Raw genomic sequence first — 17,811 nt, 5'->3', positions numbered from 1 at the left:
ATCATGTGTGGATATGAGAGCTGGACCGTGAAAACAGTGGATAAGAAGAAAACCAACTCATATGAGATGCAGAGCTGGAGAAGAGCGCTGAAGTTCCCCTGACTGGCCAAAAAGACAAACAGATGGATTTTAGAACAAATCAAGCCTGAACTCTCCCTGAAAGCCAAGATGAAAATGAGACTGTCGTACTTTGGCCACATCATGAGAAGGCACAACTCATTAGAAAAGACAATAATGCTAGGAAAAGTGCAGAGTAGAAGAAAGAGAGGAAGACTGCACACAGAAAGACGAGACTCAGTTAGAGAAATTATGGGCATGAATCTACAAGACTTAAGCAGAGCAGTTGAGGACAGGAGGTCTTGGAAATGTCTCATCCACAGGGTTGCCATGAGTTGGACCAATTCAAGGGCAGTTAATAATAATAAATAATAATTTGTTTTATTTATATACCGCTATTCCAAAGATCATAGCGGTGAACAGCAAGTAAGCTAATTAGCAAGTAAGCTAATTTGCCCCCAACAGTCTGGGTACTCATTTTAGCGACCTCGGAAGGATGCAAGCCTGAGTCGAGCTTGGGCCCTTTTGCTGGTCTTGAACTCGCAACCTTGTGGTTTTGAGTGAATGGCTGCAGTACAGGCATTTAACCACTGCGCCACCAGGGCACCTTTTAACAACAACGATCAGCAGTAGTCCCTCCTGGGGCTTGACAGCTGTCAGGGCTTAGACAGAATTAGGAAAAGAACTTAATAGAATAAGAAATAAAGTTGCTTTCACATGGAATTGCATGAGTGGAGTGTGGTGCTCTGCCTCTTGGTGTGGGATCTTAGCCAATAAAAGACAATAGGAAACACAAGAATGGAATGGATGAAGAGGCTAGAAGAGACAGACACACACAAAGAAGAAGTGGAGCAAAGGAGAAAGAGAGACGTGCAGAAAAAGAAAGAAAGAATGTACAGTCTCATAGGAGAGGAGGTGACAACACACAGAGCTACTAAATACAATATAGAGCATGGAGAAGACAGGATATTGAAGCACAGAATGGCAAAGACATTGCTGACAATGTGGAAAAAGAAGAAATCTTTAAAAGAGGTGAGATAAGAGGTTTGAGAGAGAGAGAGAGAGAGACTAGCTGGGGAGAAACTAGAAGACTTCAAGGTGGACTAACTAAAAAGCAACAGGATTAATAACATTTTGTAGTACAGTAAAATCAAGGATAATTCTGTAGATAATAGGATTGAATTTTGAGTAAGTATATTTGGGCCCCAGAAATAGAAACTAGTATATGGGAAACATATGTTAGCAGATAGATATGCTCAACTGGGAGGTTTGTAAAAGAATTTTCATCTATTTACTTGTAAGGAATAGAATTTGACTATTATTATTATTATTATTATTATTATTATTATTATTATTATTTTGTGGCAGTTAAGTAACATTTCAGTGCAGTATTAATTCTCTGTTTAAGTAGGGATTATCAACACAGTAGATTCAGTTAAGAAATCCTGTGTGCATGTAAGTGTGGGCCTAATCATTACTTTCAAAATTAGGGATGCAAGTGAATTAGGATTCTAATTTTAGTACTTCATCTGATAACGATTTATTATTTTAGGGCTAAATGGATTTAGATTAAGCAGATAACTAACTTATCTACTAGTATCTTCCAGGAGTAGCACTCTCCTTAGGTAGCTTTTGACTTCTGTATAATAAAGAATGTCCTGTGTTTTTTTTTTTTTAAAGAAATATCCGAAGTATTTTCTTTTCAATTTTGTTTTAGGACCATTTTCTTTCTATTTTGTCTTTCAGAGGGCACATAAAAATGGAAGGGAATCATGGAAATCATTGGAGGAAAAAGGGTTGAGGGGTGGAAGAGGATTGGAACAGTAGCAAAATGATGGCTTGACAGGGAAAGAAAAGATACTAAGGAGAACAGTTATTGGACTATTTCTCAAAAATATTTTTGAATGAGAACAAGAGATTAAATCTTGTTGGTTTTTGTTTCTTAAGTAATTGTTCTGCCTCAGCTAGACATTTTGATTATATGTTCTATTTCCATACATTTGTAATTAAAATAATGTTGTTATATTTGTATAGATCTGTTAATAATAATAATAATAATTTATATTCCACTTAATCACTTGGAATCCAAGCGGATTACAACAATAAAACAAGATACAGTTAAAAATTCTAAAAACCGCTATCTCTCCCCCTCAGTATAAAAACATAGTAATACTAAAAACAGATTAAACCAGAAAGACATTTAAAAATAGTATAAAATAACAGTTAAAATCATAGAAGATTTGTAAGAAATTTATAGCAGAGTCCAGATAGGGTGGAAAAGGGGATGGAGAAAAGGGCGGGGGGAGGGGGGAGGCAGGTAAATAGGCTTTTCCACCTAGTCTGGAAAGGCCTGCTGGACGAGATCCATCTTAATAACATTCTTAAAGGTTTCCAATGTGGTGATCTGACGGATCTCATTCGGCAGGTCGTTCCAGAGTCTAGGAGCAACTGCTGAAAAGGAGCGCTGGGTCACTGCCGAAAGTCTAGTCCTCTTTGGTTGAAGCAGATTCTTCCCAGCAGAATGAAGAGTGCGGGGAGGATGATATGGGAGAAGGCGTTCCTGCAAGAAGTCAGGACCCAAGCCATGTAGGGCTTTAAAAGTTAAAACGAACACTTTGTATCTTGTCCGGAAACTAACAAGCAGCCAGTGAAGGGATTTTAAAACTGGTGTAATGTGGGCAAATTAGATGCGCCAGTAACCATCCTGGGTGCCATATTCTGTACCAGTTGAAGTTTCCGAACTTCACACAGAGGTAGCCCCATGTAGAGCGCATTACAAAAGTCGATTCAAGAGGTTACCAGTGCATGTACTACTGTTTCAAGGTCTTCCCACTCCAGGAAGGGAAGCTGAAAGCAAGTGTTTCTGACCGTCGCATCCACCTGAGCCGTCAGATGGAGAGACAAGTCTAGGAGCACCCCCAAACTGCGAACAGAGTCCTTCAGGGGAAGTGTGACCCCATCCAGAACTGGCTGACATAACTCCATTCCCGTATTGGCAGTCCCTATTACTAGTACTTCCGTCCTACCTGGATTCAACTTGAGTTTGTTTCCCCTCATCCAGTCCATTACTGCATCAAGACAGGCATTCAGAGGAGAGATGCCTTCCTTAGTCACTGCAGCAGTCTGAGACATAGAAAAATATATTTGGGTGTCATCAGCATGCTGATAATACACCACCCCATCATGTTTCCGGATGATTTCACCCAGTGGATTCATGTAAATGTTGAATAGCATTAGGGACAGAATCGTACCTTGAGGGACGCTTGACCTGAGCTCCCTCCTGGCTTAATAACTGTCCCCAAGCGACATCATCTGGAATCTAACCGAGAGGTTGGATCGGAACCACTGCAAAGCAGAGCCTCCGATTCCCAGCTCTCTCAGGTGTTCCAGAAGGATACCATGGTCGATGGTTTTGAAGGCTGCTGAGAGGTCCAAGAGCACCAACAGGGTCATACTTCCCCTGTTGATGCCCAGATGGAGATAATTGACTAAGACGACTAAGGCTGTCTCAGCTCCGTAGCCTGCTGTAAAACCGGTTTGAAATGGATCTAGAAAATCCGTTTCATCCAAGATTGCTTGGAGTTGAATGGCGACTGCTCTTTCAATTACCTTTCCCAAAAATGGTAACAGTGAAACAGGCCTATAGTTGTTTCTGTCCAGGGGGTCAAGGGAAGGCTTCTTTAGAAGTGGTATAACCACTGCCTGCTTAAGGCAAGATGGAAGATAGCCCTCCCTAAAGGATGTGTTGATTATGTTCTTTAGTAATAACCTAATAGCATCACCTCCCTGAGCAGCCAGCCAAGACGGGCAAAGGTTGAGAGAGCAAGTCATCTTTTTCATGCAACCAAGAAGCTTGTTCACATCCTCGGTACTGACAAACTCAAATTGATCCAGAATAACAGTCTAGGTGGAGATGCTGGATACCTCTCCTAACGACTCAGTTTCAAAGCCGGTATCCAAGTCGGCTCTTATCTGAGAGATTTTGTCTGTGAAGTGATTATTAAAAGCGTCACAGCAGGCTGTTGTAGGTTCTAGCAAAGGATTCAGGGTGGGGATAGTTGAGTTAAATCCCCAACCACTCTGAATAGCTGTGCTGGACGAGACTTCGCAGACGTAATAGATGCAGAATAGAAAGACTTCTTAGCTGCATCTATCAGTACACCATAGAATTTAAGATAAATCCTATGGTGTGTCCTATCAGATATGAGTCAAGATCTTTGCCAGTCACGCTCAAGTCGTTGTCCAACCCGCTTCATTCTCCTGAGATCTTCAGTATACCAGGGATTGCAGTTAGAAGCGGGATGGAAAGGAAGCTTGGGAGAGATAGTGTCTATAGCCCTGGTAAGGTTGTTGTTCCAAGTGTTAACCAAGGCTTTAATGGTATCACCAGCACTCTACTACCAACTACAACCCACACAATGCATTGGGATCTATAGTCATTATTATAGCCATATCATGGTACCACCCACTGTGGTCTGCTTCCACCCAGTAGGCGTGTACATCATTCCCATTGGTTCTCCTTGTTCATCCCACAATTAATGATTTCATCATCTCAGCCTTGACCACTTAACAATTGTCAGGTGTGTTCAATTATCCACTATGCATTTCTTGTCCTTGGCACTCAGGACCTGTTAATTGTCTTACCATTCACACCTGTGTGGTTCTCAATTGGCTTCTGCTGAGTCACTCTGACTCTCACATACAAGTTTTATTTCTCTTACTGTATAACCCATGTGGCTTTTTTCTTAACACACTGCCAGCGATTAAACCCTCTAGGGCCTCTTAGAACCTAGTAGGTTCTATCAGCCTTCGAGGGCGGACCATACGAATAGGTCCACCACCCCCGATGGGGAGAACAGTGGTCTTCAGCCCAACCTTCATCAGGAAATGATCCATCCATGACAATGCGGAGATATTAACTACCTCTGCCCACATATGTGTCAGGACCATGGTAAACAGGTCTGGTAAAATGACATGAATGTGGCCACTAGGGGGAGCGGTTGTGCAAGTTATTTACAGCTCTAGTGGCAGTTATGTGTGTCAACATTTAAACAGTAGTGCATCATTGGAATGTTGATGCAACTGTAATTCTCAACTGTCCTTCAGAGAGAGAGAGAGAGAAAGTGTCAGTTATGACGGTTGGTGTTAGAGTAACTGCCACTCTGTTTGTTGTTGTTATGGTTGTTTGGTTGGCAAAGTGATTTATTTATTTATTTATTAAAGTAACTTATTTATTAAAGCCCTCGTGTAGAGTGAAGGCTTAAAGTGCTCTTGTCGTTATTTCTCAAGCTGGGAGCGCAAGGCCGTTTGCAGTGGTGAAGGATTATTTTCCTTCTTGGCCTGAATACCTTTGCAGAATCTCTTCAGATTCCTTCTCCCTGGCATCCTGTCGACGTGGTTCAACTCTGTAGGTGGTCGTGGTGGACACAGCGCGTCTTTCTACGCCCCAACAATATGTGCCTGCTCTGTGCAAAAGACTGCATCGAGGTTATGACCTGCGCAATGCGTGGGCTCAGAGACTATCTGGGAAAGGCCCATGTTTGTCATGGTAGCCATGAACTCCCGAGCTGCACCTGAAAGATTTGTCAAGCTGGTCTCAAGGGGGACGTTGAGGTCACCCAGGACCAACAGCCTAGGCGACTCCAGCAGCAGCTCCAAGACCAGTTGTGTCAGCTAGGCTACGGAGTCTGTTAGGCTACGGGGTGGACGGTAGACCAACAGAATCCCCAGACTTTCCCTAATTTTAAGGTCAAGGTAAATACACTCAATGTGGGTCATCTCACTAAGAGGTATCCTGGTCAAGGCAAGATTATCTTTATGGACCAAGGCCACTCCCTCCCCTCGCCCATGTCTGCTCCCTGATGTAGTACCCGGCTGGTAAGGTCTGAGCCCAAACAGATGAGCTCTCATCACCCAGCCAGGCCCCCGTAAAACATGCCAGGTCAGCCTTTACACCCTCTAAAAGATCGTAAATTATCTGAGTTTTATTTTTTACTGACCTGGCATTACACAAAAGGAGAGTAAGGTTCTGTGGTTGGTCTGGCGTGCTCTCCTGCTCTATTAGGATAACAGGGTGAATGGAAGGGGAGATAGATAATAAACATTGATCTCTCCTTCCTCTGTAACGACAGTTCATCCTGTTAGCGCCATATCTGCCATTTCCCCGCACTACTTGTATAGGTGCTCCATAGTCAGTGCACCCTGCCTCCCCCAGTTCCCCATCTAAATTAAATCCTTCCTGTTCACAATCAGTTATATCAACGAACCCCGCCATAGATCTATCTAGAAATAAAATAGAAAAACACAGTATGTTATCAACTGAATAGGGCTGACTCTTGTGTCATGGAAGTGTTTGATTAGCTGATGTCCTCTCTCTGACCTGTTTTTCCATGGTTATTTTATTTTGCAGTCTAGAGGGTCTGGTTTTCTCGTCCCTCTTTTTATATCATCCTACCATTCCTTTATCCTGCTTTTTAATTGGTGGTGTTTAGTTTGAATAAAGCTGAGATATTTACCTCAAAGTGATTGAAGAATAGTATTTTTGTATATAGGTTTAGACAATCTCAGGAACTACAATGAGACACAGGTTCTCATTTTTCATGTATGTTTAATATAGTTTTTTGTGGGAATAAACTCTTCTAGAACATGGCCACATAGCCCAAAAAACACACAAAAAAAATATGGATGCTGGCCATGAAAGTCTTTGACTTCACATATGTTTAATATATTTGTCATTCTTTTATTAATAACACTGTTTAGGATCCTCTTTTTGTTTTCCTGTTTCAGGCCTAATAAACCATCCAGCTGGACCAGTGCTCCTAGTGATGTAAACAGTATGAGTGACTCTCAGTTCCTTTTGGGTTCCCAGTTCTGCCCAGAGAACTCACAGTCAGGATCAGCCCCATTTGAATTTAGTATCCAGCAAAGGCAAGACAAAAGTTCGCTGCAAAATTCTCAGGATGTGAGTCTAACGTGTAAAGTCTCTTTGTTGGCATTATGTGGTCTGTGGGGAGTAGGAAATACGCAGACATTAATCTACATCAAGCCCTTCACATCTGTGGGGGTTTGGTTCTAGGGCGCACTGGTGGGTAAGAAAAAACAGGCATACTCAAGCTCCATTATAGTCAGTGGGTGGCAATGTGCCCCCATTAACAAAAATGGGGTGTAGCGATCTGCAGACACTAAAATCCACGGATCGCTAGTCTGCTAATACAGTGGGCCCACTGTATTATCTTTAATGTTGCAGTGAGCTTTGCTGGGAACTCTACACTAGGGATACGGATTTAAACCCAATTTAATTTAGCCACTATAATCCACTGCCCCTAACTTCATATAGAAGACTAAATTACTTTGGGGTCCAAGACAAATCTTGTTTGCATGCTTTGTATAACCCAGCTGAGCAAATTCTGCAAGTACCAGAATTGATTTTGCTGTCAAATTTGATTTTGAAATGATAGCAGCAAAAAGGCCCGTGGGTTTTTCTTTTAAATGAATATGTGTGCTCCCCCATGTGCTTCTTCTACAAATGAAACTGGGCTTCCAGAATGCCTTTGCAGGTGTAATTCTGTTCCAAACAGGATGTTAGTGGAGGACACATTTTGTTTTCTGCTGCCAGCATGGTGCTGAATTCAGAAGCAGTGTGCCTCAACCAACTCTTCATCTACATGACCAGGAGATCCCATGTTCTTCATTCCTATCCTAGAAAACTAGTGCCGGAGTAGACCAGGAATGTAGGTAGACCAGGGATGGAAAATCTGCTACATCTCATCCCAGCCTTCTTTGATTAGTGATAAAATATAACAAGAGTAGTTAAACTTTAAACACCTATATGGAATTGAGGCATGCTTTTTGCATGTTTGAAAGTTGTTGCACCTGAGTAGGCATATGCTTTATAAAATTACATTTGGTCCTTCCACATTGCTTGGGTGTCACCAGTCCTGTCCTTGGCCATGCTCTGTGGCCCCAAGTACCAGACCCACACCCACACTATGGCCGTTATGCATTCATTCTTGCAATGAAGAAGAATGAGACATTCACACTCAAGGCTGCTTACTGAACCATAGTGGATAAAGGATGTCATTAATGAGTAATTTTCAGTGTGCAAAAAAATTGAATTCCCAATGAATATGGAGAACAACAGTACTGGGAGAGCCACAACATGTGATAAGGTTGAGGCAAAAGTGGAATAATTCACTGTTATAACAGTATAACAGCCTTGTTTGATAAGCACCTTTATCTTTCCCCTTATTCTTTTCCATTCCATTTTTTCCTCAAAACAGAATGAGCCTAGTATTTTTGCCAAATACCAGTCTAAACCACAGCTCTTTGGAGGAGATGGAAAGGATAAAGGCTCCCTTAATTTTCCTGCTGGAAGATCCAAAGGCGTCTTAGAGCAATTTGAAGAGAATAAGAAAAAGATAAAGGAAAAACATGATAAGTATGCAAACATCTTCTGCAAGCTGTGAAATTAGTTTCCTTTCTACTGTTGAAAACAACAATAATGCACAATTGTATAAGCTCTACAGGAAGTTTTAAAATGTTTTCTTAAAGAATATTTCAGTCTGGTAAGAAACTGTCTAGTAGATTGCTCCCACCCTCACATTTACAGATTCTTTTTCTGGATAAACGAGTATCTTAGGGCAGCAGGATGATGTGTGTTTAAATAAGAGATGATCCCTTCAAATGACCCAATTCATAGATCCGTGATGGTGAACCTTTTAGAGGCCAAGTGCCCAAACTGCAACCCAAAACCCACTTATTTATTGCAGAGTGCCGTGTCCCTCTGGCTTTCTAGTAACAAACTCTGGCGATCTCTGTGTTGGAGCGACAGCACATGTGCCCACAGAGAGGGCTCTGAGTGCCACCTCTGGCACGCGTGCCATAGGTTCGCCATCACTGTCATAGATGGTAAACTGATGCTGTTTAAGAACAAGAATATTCCTGTGGTTGGTGGGTTCATTCATCCTCGGGGATTTAATTAATGAGAATAGAGAGATGAGTTTGTTGCAGTGGGCATGTTCACTTCCTGGTGCCTTCATTACTGTTAGATAATGTAAGAGAGGATTCAGTAGCCATGGTACATCTTAGAATCAGTGACATTGGATATATTGTTACTAGGATGTGGAAGCTGAACTAAAATTGATAATAATTGCTTCTCTATTGTATCTAATTTTTTTTCAGACAGAATCCCATAAAGGTAAATTTTGCTACCCAGACAGTCACTTTAATCATTTAAATTTTGCCCAAGGTTGGACTTGAACCTAGACCTTCCGTTTCATATACTATTGTTTCTTTCCACAGACTATCCAGCAGCTTCTTTCGCTATCTCACAGGAACTTGCTGCTGTAATGTCTTTTCCTCCTTTCTCATGTCTGTGTCTTCCTTGCAAAATGTGTATTCCCCCTCACATATTGGTACTGGTGTAAACTTCTTATGAATATCTATGTGGACTTATTGGCTTTGCAGTGAGATTCAAACTATCTCCTCTGAAAGTTGCTACCAGTGGGCTCTGCATGCAGTCCTTCCCTTGTGTTGCATTATATAAATTTTGTGCAAGGATATCATTTTCAACAGTTTGTAAATCACTTTGAAAGATTGTGTACCAGAAGAGTGGTATATAAAAGCTTTAAATATCTAGACTAACAAGCACTGGGCTATGGGAATGGTGGACTCTAAGCAAGGTAAGTGTTCCTCCTCTTTACTGTGACCCTGATAACTCCCTTGGCAAAATAATTGTGCTATGCAGGTTGTTCCTCCTGTATATGTTTGTTCTACTAGAATATTAAATTCTTAGTTTTCAAGGACATTTATTTGTGTATAAAAATAATTATGACAGTTGCTCATGACTGGAATCTCGTTGGGGTACTATACTAATGGTTGCACTTTTTCTGGGGCTGTATAGCAGTGCTTAGAGAAAGCAGAGAGAAACTGTCACTTCCAAGCAGGCTGTTTCTCCACTGTCTTACTTCCTTCACAGCCACAGGGTCTTCAGCCTTACACACACACACACACACACCCCGTTGAAACAGCCTGTGCCAGCAGAGCTACTCTAGCATAGTGCACCAACAGAGTTCAGGCCTGTGGTGACTTGGGGGGCTTTCCCTGGAGCCCTTGGCGCCCTGTACGTGGCCCTTTACTCCCAGGGAGTCCCCTCTTGTCACACTTTTCCCTCTAGGAGCTCCTAGATCTCCATTCTCACTCCCTGTTGAGCAGAATGGGACCCCTGGAGGTCCTATGTCGCGCTGCCACCACTCAGTGAATTATCAATGAACTATATTTCCCAAGCACACCCTGAGACAATGAACTCTATTTCCCAAGCACACACTGAGACTTGCTTGAGAGAGAGATCTAGTTTCCTTTCTTGCTAACCCACAGCAATCAGTGACCGAATAAGGCACGTGTACAGGAGTACAGAGATAGCAGATGCTTTTAAAAGAAAGAAGTTTATTTTAAAAAGGGATAGAATAGGATAGAAAGAATTTATAACACTCTTGCAAAGCCCCTTTTGCCTTGCAGGTCAAAGAACATAGTTACAGAATTCATTCCAGGCAAGCCATTGTTGAAAATAACAAAAGGCCTAAACGCACTAGCTAACACATTCCTAACTACTCACAACAGATGGGATTTGTAGTCCTTTGGAGTTCCTGGATGCAGGGAGGGCCCCCTGGCCTCTCGACCTGCATTCCCTTGAGTCTGTGTCTCCCAGACTCAAAGAGACAGCATCTGGTTTCCCCCTCAGGAGAGGATCCAGGGAGAGACAAAGGACCGCATGGCTGCACAAGTCCTTTTAAAGAGTTCCCATAGAAAGTTCTTGAATCTCGCGGTTCTACTCTCTGATTGGTCCATTAGACCTTACATCAGCTATGCTGTCACAGCTCATTAGCATGTGATGTCATCTCTCATTAGCATGTTCCTCCTCCCAGATTAACCCTTTGTAGTTCAGGAGAAGTTCCCAGATGATTGGAGACCCAGCCATCACAAGGCCAGTTTTTGCTGGATAGTTTAGCAGCCTTCTTAGTACGAACACAATTGTCATGGGATCTTTGGGGCTGTATGCATAGGCCAAAAGGCATGTGTTTCCACTGTCCCTTGTGTCGTCCTATTTGGCCAATACCCCTGGGCCAGGATCAGCCAGACCAGATGGTCCCAGCCTGATTTCATCTCAAAGATGTCTTAGCATGGGTCAGAACGACCCACTGTTTACTACAGAGTTTTTAGGAAACTCCACAGCAACACCCAGAAGACTGGATCGACCTGCACACCCCTTACCTTCTTTCACCATCCCCTCTACTGAGAAGACCTCCCATTGTGGCCTGTGATGTGGAAAAGGAGAGCCTGGCCATGTGGGTTTAGCCAGGTGCTCCATTACCACATCAGGGGCCGCAACAGGGGTCTTTTCAGTAGAGGCAATGGTGGAGGAAGGTAAGGATTGTGCAGCAGTAGTGGGTCCACATCAGAGGCCATGGCAGCAGGCAGGCATGTAAACACCCATACACCCCTTTGCCATCCTGGGGACTGACCTGGGTATAGACAGAATGGGCCAAGTCAGGATAGTATGGGCCTGACCTGTGCTATCCTGGCCCATTTACTCAATCCCTTAGGCTGAAACATTTTGATTATCAGATATGCCTGCAGCTCCTCTAAAAATCTAATGTGGCTGATGCCCTAAAAGCATAAGAAGGATGCTGGTTTAATCAGCTTCAAAGCATAGTGATGATGTCTTTCCAGACAGTATCGAAATGACAATGTTCATTACTTTAACAAGATTCCCATTAATGGGGAGAAGGTGGGAGATGGATGGATGGGCCTTTTCTTAAAAATGTGTGAAAAAGTACAGAGTTGTCACATGGCCTTTTTCTGCCTGAGGTGAGGGACACGATATCTCCCCCTCTCTGTTCCATGTGCAGAAGCTTACTGGGCTAGGAGCTGAATGCTATTTCAGCAACAGGGATGGGGTAAGAATCTGTACAATAACTGCAGGCAGCAAGTCAGATGCAGAACAAGCAGTTGTACAAACAAATGTAGCCCCATATTACTGAAGAGGGCAATGACTGGGTGGGCTGGGAGAAATGTTTGGGGGGGAGCTACCATTGGTGGTCCTTAGCATCTGCTACCTGAAGCTTATGTCTCATGTCTTATGAAAACTATAGTGTTTTCTCTGAGGTATTAACTTTCCACATTCTCGTTATTAAGGGAATTTGTGCTTGTTAATTTCCCTGTGAATGAATTTCTCTGAAAAACAAAAATCTCTTTAGAATTCAGAGAAATGCATTAAAACTGATCAAAGGCATTGTGACTGCCTCAGTATCTATATAGTGAATAAAAGTAGGACATCTCCACCAATGTAAGTGATGTAGTGGAGGGGATGTGTGTTTTCAAAAGCATGCACCTTTGTTATTAATCATGTTATAAATAAGCAGTTTAAAGCTGTGTGTTCTACAGACGAGGCAGCCTCCCTACAGCATTTTCTCAGAGACTCTTTGTTACTAAGAGAGGATTAGGATGACCTTTTTAAAAAAATCACAGAAGATACTTGCTGAGCAAGGAAACAACATCAGCCCCAAGTGTGAAGGATTTCACTGATTTTTTTTCTCCTTGTGGACTAATGACTAAATCCAGCTCTATACATATTCTGTTCAAGGGAAAAATAAATTCTAGCTCCATACATATTCTGTTCAAAGGAAAAATAAAGAGACAGTCTGAAAAAGGAAAAGACAGAAAGAGTGTGTTCTTATAAACTAATTATATTTCCTTGGAAGACTTCAGGCAAATGCAGTTGTTCACATGATCAATCCATCTCTCCCTAAAATATGTTCAAAAGCTTCTGATAAGATAAATATTGAAAGCCTTTGACAAGGAAAACAGAGATTTCTATAAGCAAATTAGAAGAGAAGCTAACTGTGAACTGATTTATGAAGGTTTATAAAATTTCCTAAACCCATATTGTTTAGAAGCATCCCTGGTTCCTTTTTTGCCATAATCACCCTACCCAAAACTTCTTTCTTACTCATCTCATGCACATCCTTAGAACATGCCTTGGAGCTGTGTCCTCTCTGTATGGAGTTTCCTTTTGTTTGCATTTCTGTATCAATGGATAATGCAAGAGTCTAGGCCAACCCAAAATATTTTGCTGTCTGAGGGAAAAGACAAAATCCATCTTCCCTCCTTCTTTGTCTAAAAGCCAACTGGATTGCCAGATTACTGTAATATTTTTCTGCAGTACTGGTAGAGGGACAGTGCACTTCACTACATCTGAAGGCTGCAAGCTGGCTTGGCACATGTCTCTTCCCTCCAGCACCTTTCTATTGCATTCTAACCTCTTGACATTTCTCAAATTGCTTGCCTTCTGGAAACTTCAGCATTTTTCTCTGCTATTTTAACTGAAATCTTGAGGATTGTCTGAATCTCCATACAAAAGTATGATGGTCCCCAGTTTAAGAGCCACTCGATTTGTAATGCGTTCCCTTCCAGTGGATTTTGGGATAGAACATTTGCTTAGTCTTCATGCCCTGGTTACTGTTGTCATCGTATTAGCACTCAGTACACACAAATTACATTGTAACACAAAGTTTGTTTATTTATTCAGAGGAGGGGGGAAAATACATCGATCAACAATACCCTAAGAATAGAGAATTACAACTAGTCTAAGCTCCACTTAGTAGGTAGAGACCCCCATGGATATATATGGTGGGGACACTGAACGGTTCCATTATAGTCTTCATGAAAGCACAGACCTTATACGCCAAGGTGATTTTCTTAAATTTGTAGATTATTTTTTCATTAGCTGGAGGGAGAGAGAAACTGAGCAAGGCAAACTGTGCACACAGGCCAAGGTTTGTCTAATCTTGTTTGATACTTTTTTGTGGGATTTTCGGGCTATGTGGCCATGTTCTAGAAGAGTTTCTTCCTGACATTTCGCCAGCATCTGTGGCTGGCATTTTCTTTCTCTGAAGATGCCAGCCACAGATGCTGGCGAAACGTCAGGAAGAAACTCTTCTAGAACATGGCCTCATAGCCCGAAAAACTCACAAAAAACTATGGATACTGGCCATGAAAGCCTTTGATTTCACCTTGTTTGATACATTTATATATCAAAGGGATATAGAATATGGCTATTTCTATGGTGTATCTGAACTCATTGAACCTTTTGATAGCATACTTCCTTCTTTCACCACACATGGAGAATTGGATATACTGTAATATAATGAGAAAATTCACTTCCCAATTTTGATTAGAGTCATAATTGCACCCTCCTTGTAAAAGGTCAATATACAGCAAGGGTTTTGTCATGTTTATTTCTGCTAGCTGAAATATTAAACAGAACTTTCTCATCTAGTTCCTTTATTTTAGCGATTTCTAATACAGTATTGAACTAACCACGCTGTTAAATGACCAAGTATTTTTTCTTGGTGACATTTATTAGTAACAAATGATTTAGCTCCATCCCCTGTATTTCACTACTGATGTCATTTCAGGCACATTTTAATTTGTTTTAAAGGTTTTTAATCCTTACATTCCGAGTCTGTGATTCTAAACCCTTTCTGTTCCTGAGGGATGAGGTTTCTGAAGCAAATCCTTTTTAACAAGGCAACGAAGAGCATCACAGCATCCCTTCCACAAATGGGGTTGTTCTTTCTTATCTTAAGTCTGTTATGTGCAGATGAGATATAAGTTATTATCATTGAAATGTCACTTGCAAAGTACGCAATGGTTACAATTTGCTTGATGTGCCATTTCAGGGATGATAATGCAAACTGAAGCCCTTAGTAACTTCTGAACTGTAGTTATGCCTCTCTATTTTCCAATCTGTGCAGACAGGCGTGACTTCCAGAGGTATACAGCACCTTCCAGGTACATCCCAGGTAGCCTGGAATAAAATGATTTTAAGACCATTTTTCTGCAGATAGTTCCTGCCTCTACTGACTAGCTGGTTCTGTCACAATACGCAAAAGACAAGTTGACATGCTTACACTTGACTTGACAGAATAGCTACTGTTTCTGTCCCCCCACCTTCTCCTCCACCTTAATTCAGTTTATACCCCATCCATCCTTAGCTGCTAGATGTTCTTTACTCTGATACATTCACTGAGTGACCTGTGTGTGAAGTCAGTGTCTGAGGATTTTTCTATATGTTTAGAATTTGCATGGACTCACTACACTCATACAGTGACCAATTCTCTTTTGGTACATGCACAAATGGCTTTTGTGAATTATGCTACTGTATGAATCAGAGGAGTTAATACTGTGCAACATACTGTTTCAGGGCATGGCTGGATAGATGATAGACAGACAGACAAATAGGCAGACATTTAGTCTTGCGAATGAATGGCACACATATAACAGTCATGGCACCACCTTTCTTACAAGCAGGTTTTCAGAATTTTTGTCTAGATCAGGGGTCCTCAAACTCCTCCAGATGTTTTGGACTTCAGCTCCCAGAATCCCAGATCATTGGCCAAGCTGTCAGGGAGGGCATTATGAGGTAGGAAGGAAATTTGTGTGTTTGTGGTGATTGGCTGAGGGACAAAGAGCAAGGAGGAGCCTTTGTGGGGCTCTGGAAGTCTATTCAGATTGACTGTAGAATCCTGAGGTAGGAAGGAAATTTGCATGTGGGCAGTAATTGGCTGAGGCTTCTGGGAGATGAAGTCCAAAACATTTGGAGGGCTGGAGTTTGAGGACCCCTGGTCTGGATGCATCTTCCACATGTTCACCAAATCTGAACTTCAGAGCAGGTGAGGTTGGTGACTTTTAGTCTTTTAGTTATCAAGCAGCAGCCCCCACTTCCATGTCCAACATCACCTTCATATCATGGTCACCCCACCTTGGAATATTTCCCAGATACATTGCCCACCTCTCCTTCCTTCCTTGATTCTCACTTACAAGTGGTAATTCTCATTTGCAATTTTCAAATGTTTTCTCTGATACTAATCTGCCATGGGATTTTAGTGTCACTAGATCCAAGGAAGTTAAACTGACATGTTGAAACAATCATTTCTACATTTACTAGCATATCTGATTTAGCTTTAGCAATTTGTCAACATTTCAAAAATTCAAGGCTACTTGGGGGGGATTTTACTAATGGAATTATTTCACTATAGAGGTGAAAGTTCCCTGGAGAGAATTACTTTAATGAGGAATTAAAGCATTTCAAAACTTCAATTTTGGCATGTAATGCATGCTGTCTCATGAGATTATTCTGGTTGTTCTCTCAAATTTGCACCTGTCTAATTTACATAATAATTTTGTGTTTCATATGTATTTTCCTTTCAGTGAGGTTTTAAACAGTTTTATTTTGAACACCAAGGAAAGTCTTCAAAGAGTAAGTAAATCTGAATTATAAATTAGAAATGTCGGTGGGGATTTTGCAGTGCTGTTCTTCTACTTTTGGTTAATAAACCATGTGCTTTTTGTCATGCAGTATGATAAAATATAATTGAATCTTGTGTTTGGATGCTTTCTGTTTCAGCTAAAAACACTCAAATATATTGAAAGCACAGACCATAATGGAAATGAATAAATATAATTCTGACAGAAAAACATGTACAGTATTTGCTTATTTTGCAGTTGCAGTCCTCCTTGGATAAATTTGCAGACACCATGAAATTAGTTCTGGATGCCTTGGAAAACCTTCCAAAGACAAGTAAGTTCTTGAGATATTTCTGCTACCACTAGGGGAGAGGGGCAGATTGATTATCGCTCCTGTATCTTGTTCACAGCTGCAGACTGGATGTGGACATTACCACCATATGTGGTGGGTTTCCTTAAATGGTACTCAGCCAGCTAGTGTCGTTTATTTCCCACTTATTTCATTTTTATTCCATCCTTCTGTCAAAGAACAGTCCAGTTTTATTCTGACAAAAAGCTTGTGTGGCAGGCTAATCTGATAAACCAGTTTTATCTAAAAATAATTGGGTATGCTTAAAATGCCCTGACATAAATTTGAACATAAGTCTTCACGGTCATTCTGACAACCACTTTAACACACCAGTTCTTCACTTGTTGATCTACAAGTATGACACGACTAAACCCAGGTTCCTGATTTTTTTCTGCCCATGAAAATGTGATGACTTGGGGTCTCTTATAGTGGGGAAGGTCTCTGAGTTTCTTGGGTACTTAGCTGGTTATTTTTCAGAGAACTCTGGTCAAATGACTTTTGTTTTATATCAGAGATTTGTACTGATCTTTCATCCAACTTTAAAAACAAATTTAAAAAGAAAGAATAAGCTAGAGCCCAGTTCATCAGATGAATGAAGTGCTAACTTCAGTTGGTATACTGTTTTGTTATACATGTTATCATGATGGGGAAATGGGTGCAGGATTTTGGGTCAAAGAAAATGATTTATTTTAAAACATAACAGTGGTAATTGAGTGACTATTAACCAAAAGTAGTTGGGTGGTATCACACACATTTGTGCTTTGATGAGCTAACATGTAATGTTGTAAATCCTGTTGTTAATCCTGCCTAGACTAGATCCATTCAGTTAGTAGGATCTACCTACATACACTTTTAATGTGCACAGCTGTGATTAGGCAAGTACTGTACAAGCCTACTAGCTGTGTCAGGATGAGAACAATGTTGTTGTAGTTGTGTGCTTTCAAGTCATTTATGACTTATAGTGACCCTAAGGTGAACCTATTATGGGAATCCGCTTGGATTCTGAGTGATTAAGCAGAAAATAAATAAATAAATATATTATTATTATTATTATTATTATTATTATTATTATTATTATTATTATTATTATTATTATTATT

At 41.1% G+C, this 17,811-nt stretch overlaps 1 protein-coding gene across 2 annotated transcripts in view; it reads left to right on the top strand.

The window, feature by feature from the left end:
* Positions 1 to 5,139: 5,139 nt before the first annotated feature.
* The window catches only part of IHO1 (interactor of HORMAD1 1), a 41,988-nt gene continuing 29,316 nt past the window's right edge, over positions 5,140 to 17,811 (top strand). Inside the window, exons 1-5 of one of the 2 annotated variants that reach the window (XM_042448306.1) lie at positions 5,140 to 5,195; positions 6,844 to 7,018; positions 8,337 to 8,494; positions 16,327 to 16,375; positions 16,621 to 16,696. In XM_042448306.1, coding sequence (XP_042304240.1) covers positions 6,893 to 7,018; positions 8,337 to 8,494; positions 16,327 to 16,375; positions 16,621 to 16,696 — 409 coding nt within the window. In that variant the 5' untranslated portion in view covers positions 5,140 to 5,195; positions 6,844 to 6,892. Of the gene's footprint in view, positions 5,196 to 6,843; positions 7,019 to 8,336; positions 8,495 to 14,061; positions 14,908 to 16,326; positions 16,376 to 16,620; positions 16,697 to 17,811 lie in introns of those variants that run through there. The other variant, XM_042448308.1, reaches the window with a different exon arrangement.

This window comes from Sceloporus undulatus, chromosome 2, assembly GCF_019175285.1.
Source record: "Sceloporus undulatus isolate JIND9_A2432 ecotype Alabama chromosome 2, SceUnd_v1.1, whole genome shotgun sequence".
Lineage (NCBI taxonomy): Eukaryota > Metazoa > Chordata > Lepidosauria > Squamata > Phrynosomatidae > Sceloporus > Sceloporus undulatus.
This window is presented reverse-complemented; position numbering and strand designations above follow the sequence as displayed.